Below are 6934 nucleotides of genomic sequence, written 5' to 3' on the forward strand. Positions count from 1 at the left end.
GTTTGCTGGGTATTTAACATCGGAGAATCACTGACATAATTTAGTGTAGCCTACTTCAAAAATGAAACTATTTAAATCTGTATAAAGGCAAGACAAACTAAATCACAACATGAACAATCTGTATTTTTCTTGTAATCAAGAACATTTCTTTTGACAAAATACCTAATTAATGCCGAATGATGTTTGACAGCGAACGCATCTCCACCGCATATAGCCGCATATAATCGCTGGTGTCAGTCGCTAATATTAAACATGCGGGTCGGGTACAATATTTTCTTTTTTTTATTTTGCGGTCCGAGTTGCGGGCGGGTTAGTTGAAAACGTCGGTCGGGTTCGGGTTGTTTATCCACTGACCCGCGCATCACTGACAGGCACCATTACAGTTACCATTAAAACCTGTACAATTCCCATTATAACCAGTAAAATCATTAAAAAACCATCACAGATTTTTTTAAATTGTTTTTTCAGCAGGGCTAAAATGTCTGTTGCCGGCAAACACACTGCATTTATTTGCATCTTTTTTGGTTTTGGGGGTTATCCCAAATCCATATTTTCCTTTGATTATATTCTTGTTTTCATTAACAAGTTGGGCAGGAACTTAAAAACTTCTTTTAAGTTTGCATGTCTTGCATGTCAGGCATGATTATTCTACTCTGTTAATTTAAAGGCTGTTTATATGCATATCTGCTAATTGTTTATGAGAAGCACATACAGTGGCCTCCACTAATATAGGCACCCTTGGCAAAGGTGGATGTGAAAATAAATCTGCATCATTTATCCTTTTGATCTTTCATTAAAAATTCTAACCTGTAAAACAATAGAAATCTCATTTTGAAATAAATGTTTTTCTAACAGTTCTGAGTTTTCTCCAACAATGTCTAATGAGTTTGAAGAACACCTGACAAAAGATCAGAGATCATTCCATCATACAGAATCTTTCTAGATTCTCTGGAATCTCTCTCTTCCCAGCTTCGTGTTGGTGCTTCTTCTCTTCAGTTTCTATACAGGGTTCAGGTCAGGGAACTGGGATGGCCATGGCAGAAGCTTCATTCTGTGCTCAGTGACACATTTTTGTGTTGATTTTGATGTTTGTTTTGGATCATCGTCCTGCTGGAAGATGCAACCACGGCCCATTATAAGATTTCCAACAGAGGCAGGTCAGGTTTTGATTATTTTATCTGCTGGTATTTGATAGAATCCATGAAGCCATGTATCTAAACAAGATGTCCACAACCTCCAGGAGAAAAATAGCCCACAACATTAAAGACCCAGCAGTATTTTTAACCGTGAGCATGGGGTACTTTTTTATCCATGTCTGCACCAAAACCACCTGGAGGGTTAGCTGATAAAAAGCTAATTTTTAGTTTAATCTGGCCATAGAAGCCAGTCCTGTTTGACGTCCAAATCATGTCTGACAACTGAATATGCTGGAGTTTGTTTTTGGATGAGCCAGGGGGATTTTTCTTGAAACCCTCTGGAACAACATGTGATCATTTTATTTTAGGCTTTCTGACCCCAAGACTCCCAGTCTGTGATGCTTGGGGAGTCTTTGGCCACTCAAACTCCTCCTTATCATAGATATGATATAGATACACATCCTCTTCTAGGCAGATTTGTAACATCTTTAGTTGGTTGGAACTTCTTAATTATTGCCCTGATGGTGGGAATGGGGATTTTCAATGCTTTAGCTCTTTTCTTACAGCCACTTTCTATTTTGTGAAACTCAACAAACTTGTTCTATGTTCTTTGTTTTTACTCCTTGTGATGGATGATTAAGTGAATTTGGCCTTTGTGTTCCTCATATTTATAATCATGTGCAACAGGAAGTCATGGTTGGACAACTTCATTTTATTTCATTTCATTTATTATTTAAATACAAATAGGAATTTACTTCAGAGATATTTTATTCATAGGATTTTCTAGGTGTGCCAATAATTGTAGTCAACATGCATTAGAGAAAACCATTTATTTCATAATGTGAGTTTGCCCCACTTTCAATTGTTTTACCTTAATGAAAGGTTAGAATTTTGTGCATTTTTTTAAATGAAAGATTAAAAAGATAAACAATGCAGATTTATTTTCACATCCACCTTTGCTCATATTTACCAAGGGTGTCAATATTAGTGGAGGGCACTGTATGTAAGAAGCTAATTGTTTAATTAGTGACACTTAGCCTGCATTTTAAAATCTTTTTTTGAACGTGGCAACATTTTTATTTTTAAACCTTTATTTGAATATAACACTACACTATTGTGCTCTACAATATTTCTATGAATAAATCTCTGACAGAGACCCCTCCCCTATCAGCCAATCACAGTGTGCATAGTTAGTAAGCATGCTGACATCATCCATAGCAATGAGGTCCCTACTCTTAGTTTAAGACTTCTCTCTATTCCTTAGAAAAAGTTTGTCTCAGCAGCTTTGTGAATAGGTTTTAAGAGAAAACTAAGTTACTGTAAAACTTTTACTGCTATTTAGGAGATAAAATGTTTTGTGAATACGGGCCCAGATCTCTGTGTGGAGCACTGGCTGTTGTCAGACTCCTTGTGCAAACTAAAATCTCACTGGATTATTACAATTAATGGCAAACCCATTTTTTAGCTGGTGAAACTACTAGCATTTTGGCCACCAAAAGTGATTGTTCTAGATACAGCAACTTTCCAGAATGTTGAGGAAGGTAAACTGACAGATTTCCTCCTTCAGATGTGGATGAGTGTCAAGAATCAGCAGTCTCTCCATGCCAGCAGCAGTGTTTCAATACTTTAGGCTCCTACCGTTGCACCTGCCACCAAGGATACCAGCTGGTGGGACATCGCTGCCTGGGTCAGTGTCACTTTGTAAAACCGTATTGAATTTTACAAGTTCATTGGTGTTGTTTAGTGGAGTTTTTGACTAGCATGTCTTGTGTGATTTTCAGAAACTGAGACTCAAAATTAGCTTAGTAAGCTTGGATTTTACTTAACATCATTTACGCTTGTTTATAATCAGATATAAATGAGTGTTTGAGGAATGTGTGTCCAGCACACCAGCAGTGCCGAAACACAGATGGAGGATATCAGTGTTTTGACAGCTGCCCATCTGGCATGACCACAGCGGAAAATGGAGTGTGCGTGGGTAAGGAGACTCTTCATTAAAACCACATTCAACAAATCAGTTCATTTTAAATGAGACATGCCTTTCTGTTTCTGCAGACATAGACGAATGTCAGGATGGCAGTCACATGTGTCGCTACAGTCAAATCTGCCAGAACACTGTTGGTGGTTATGGGTGTGTTTGTCCTCGAGGCTACCGCTCCCAAGGTGTTGGTCGACCTTGTTTAGGTAAGAGTTATTAAACCAGAACAACTTATTGAGCAACATACCCGCTTATGTGTACTCTTGGCGAATGTTCAAAATTCACTTCATAAAGAAGCGCTCACTCTTAAAGAGTGCATCTAAAATCTTTCGAGAGTTGTCATGGAAGAACTACAAAATACAGCTAACTTTCCCGATCCCACCCCTCTCTCTGTTTCACTTCCTGTCATATCTCCACTGTCCTATCAAAGAAAAATGGAAACACATTCCCCCCCAAAAAACATAATGAACAACATGATTTTTGGAAAAAAAAAAAAACTAAGTTATTTGTTTTTGCAGAAAATTATTTATGTGGATATGGCCTGACTTTGCTTTATTAAAACTAAAACAGGTTCATTTTTGGCATTGCAGATATTGATGAATGTGCGCAGGTGCCCAGCCCTTGTGCGTTTCAATGCCGTAATGTTCCGGGCAGCTTCCGCTGTCTGTGTCCACCAGGGACAGTCCTTCTCGGTGATGGTCGCTCTTGTGCTGGGCTTGAGAGGGGGCATATCTTTACCAACAGTACCCGGGTACAAGCCAGGCTGCGGCCCCAGCTGGTATCTACTTTAGAGCGACCTTACCTTACTCGCCTCTCAGTCCTACCAGAGCACCTTGGATCTTCACGTCGACCCAGGCATGAATGCCCAGTTGGATACACCAGCAAGGATGGTACTTGCATAGGTGTGTGACATTACACTGTATTTTATTATTCTCTTTCTTTTTTCATATATTTAATCTATTCTCCCAGGCCGATAGACAGCCTTTATAGATGGCCAGATGTTTATTTTATTTATCCCATTTGTATTCTGCCATTAATTTTGTTCACAGTCATTCTAAAGCCTATCCCAGCATCTCATGCCAAAAACTATTGATGGGCGACCAGTTCAGGGGCTATTTTATTTTATTTTATTTTATTATATTTTATAATAATAATAAAACACCCTCAACCCATTAAAAATGGGGAAACACCTTGGACAGAGACCAGTTCATTTAACTTCAAGGGTTTTTTTCATTTTAATACTAATAATAAAACACCCTTGACCCTATAAAACTGGGAAGCACCTAGAAAGGACCAGTCCATTCAAGTCCAAGGGCTTTTTTTATTATTATTTTTTTTTTAAATAATAATAATAATAACCCTCAACCCTCAAACTGGGAAGCACCTATGACAGAAATCCAGTCCATTCAAGCCCAAGGGCTTTTTTATTTTATTTTAAATCTATTGACCCTTGAAACTGGAAAAACCATGGATGGATGACCAGTTAAATCAAGTCCAAGGGTTTTGTTTTATATTAAAACACCCTCAACCCTTAAAACTGGGAAACCCCTATGGACGGAGACCAGTCCATTCAAGTCCAAGGTTTTTTTTATTTTATTATTTTTAATAATAATAATAAAACATCTTAGATCCTTAAAAACTGAAAGTGCCTTGGATGGATGACCAGTCTATTCTAATCTTTTTGACCTTTTTATTTATTTACTTTTTTATATTTTATTTTATTTATTATTTTTTATAATAATAATAAAACACCCTCGACCCTTAAAAACTGAAAAAAAAAAAAAAAACTTGAACAGAGACCAGTTCATTCAATTCCAAGAGCTTTTTTTTATTTTATTTTAGTGTATTATTTTTAATAATAATTAATACACCCTTGACCATTAAAAACGGGAAAACACCTTGGACAGATGACCAGTCCATTCTAATCCATGACCTTTTTTATTTTATATATTATTTTTTATAATAATAATAAAAAAAAACACCCTCAACCCCTAAAAACACACTCTTGACCCTTAAAAATGGGAAAGCACATTGGACGGACAACCAGTCTATTCTAATCCATGACCTTTTTTTATTTTATTTTATTTTATGCTAAAAGCAGGGAAACACCCTCAACCCTTTTATTTTTTGTTTTTAATTTATAAATTCAAGACATTAAATTAATTCATTTAACAGAACAATATATTTTTTTCTTTTACAATAGATATCGATGAATGTGCATTTAGGAAGCCTTGCCAACATGAGTGCAGAAACACAATAGGAAGCTATCAGTGCACTTGCCCACCAGGATACCAACTATTATCCAATGGGCGAACATGCAAAGGTGAATCTTTAGCTTCTTCTATAAAAAAAATATTGGCTTTTATTAAATCAAGTACACCATTTTTTTGTGGAAAACAGTCTGAAAATCGACTTTTCTCCTAGATATTGATGAGTGCAGTGTGCAAGGTGTGCAATGTGGACCAAACCAAATGTGCTTTAACACACGGGGAGGTTACCAGTGTCTTGACACACCCTGTCCCACCAGCTACCAAAGAGGACGCAATCCAGGGTAAGATCTGTTTGTAATTTTAAGGCATGGTGCGAACAACATTCTATATTATAGAAATATTGACCGGTATACATTTGCTCTTTTGCTTTGACCCCAGCACATGCTACAGACCTTGCACTTCCAGACTAGACTGTGGCTCCACAGGCTTTCCTCTGCTCCAATACAAGCTCCTCACTCTTCCTCTGGGCATACCAGCTCACCACAACGTGGCCCGTCTGTCAGCTTTCTCTGAATCAGGTGTTCTCCAAGACCACACATCCTTCACCATCCTGGAGCAAGGAGGAGAAAATGGAGAGAGGCCATTTGGCATCAAGGACGAAGCAGGAAGAGGTATCATATTCACAGTAAAGCCTTTAGACTGGCCCGGCCTGGTGCGACTTCGGGTCCAAGCCACTACGCTGTCAGACCAGGGGCGCATAACCTACCAGAGTATCTTTATTATTTACATCTCCATATCCAAATACCCCTACTGAGTACCCCTACTGAGGATGTACTGTTGCTTTAATGGACACGGGAGAAGCATTAGTAAATGAACTCGATTCGCACCTATTTATGTGCCCTCTTGTGGAGCGGGATGTTGGATTCATGAATTATCATCAGGATAATAAATACATTGCACCTTTTAATATTACTATTATTTGAAAATATTTTAGTAGTTTTCAAATCTGTCTGGGCTCTTTTGTTTTTTACTGTTTCGAGGTTATTTCAGCATTTTGTGGTAATAGTAATGATCAGGATACATCTAGTATTTAATCAATTGGCAAAATAATAGAAGACATTTTCCACTGACATTTCAGTTTTAGCATTACATGATCACTAATTAATTTCTTACATTAAATCTAATTACTGTTATGTTTAGATATATTTGCTTATATGTTGTATTGGTATATTCCTGTACATTGATGAGTGTACTCTAATATGTGTATAAGAATGAGTGTGTGCGCGTATGAATTATTGCGAGTGTGTTTGCGAATATTGATATGGGTGCGCTCTCTGCTCATGACTCCTTGGAACTGAAATGTAGATTATTATAAAATTCTTTAAACAAACTAACATTTTAGTCAAACAGACCCATCCTTTTGTCATCAAACCGAACACCAGAAAAAATACACTTTACTCAGTTGCAAAAAAAATATTAACATAGTATATTATACATAGCCTATACATACTCTTTCTGGGTTGTTTCCTATCACTTTAAATCATCAAAAAGTATCTATGACAAAGGGTTCTAAAAACATGGCTTATAAAAAAAGTGTTCACGTGGCTCAG

The 6934-nt window shown here is 37.2% G+C and overlaps 1 protein-coding gene across 1 annotated transcript; it reads left to right on the forward strand.

Moving 5' to 3' along the window:
* The first annotated feature begins 2707 nt into the window (after nt 1-2707).
* On the forward strand, nt 2708-6476 carry LOC141331562 (hemicentin-1-like). Its single transcript, XM_073836611.1, has 7 exons — nt 2708-2823; nt 2989-3114; nt 3192-3320; nt 3705-4004; nt 5318-5437; nt 5539-5665; nt 5763-6476. The coding sequence occupies exons 2-7, from the start codon at nt 3084-3086 to the stop codon at nt 6136-6138; spliced, it is 1083 nt and encodes a 360-aa protein (XP_073692712.1). The 5' UTR covers nt 2708-2823; nt 2989-3083; the 3' UTR covers nt 6139-6476.
* The last annotated feature ends 458 nt before the right edge of the window (nt 6477-6934 follow it).

Source organism: Garra rufa, chromosome 3 (assembly GCF_049309525.1).
Source record: "Garra rufa chromosome 3, GarRuf1.0, whole genome shotgun sequence".
NCBI classification, from domain to species: Eukaryota; Metazoa; Chordata; class Actinopteri; order Cypriniformes; family Cyprinidae; genus Garra; species Garra rufa.

Bases quoted from the DNA above. Each gene is read 5' to 3' on its own strand.
- LOC141331562 (XM_073836611.1), top strand. From the start codon at position 3,084: ATGACCACAGCGGAAAATGGAGTGTGCGTGG. The intron at 3,115-3,191 runs GTAAGGAGACTC...CTGTTTCTGCAG, and splicing joins GGAAAATGGAGTGTGCGTGG to ACATAGACGAATGTCAGGAT. The intron at 3,321-3,704 runs GTAAGAGTTATT...TTGGCATTGCAG, and splicing joins TGTTGGTCGACCTTGTTTAG to ATATTGATGAATGTGCGCAG.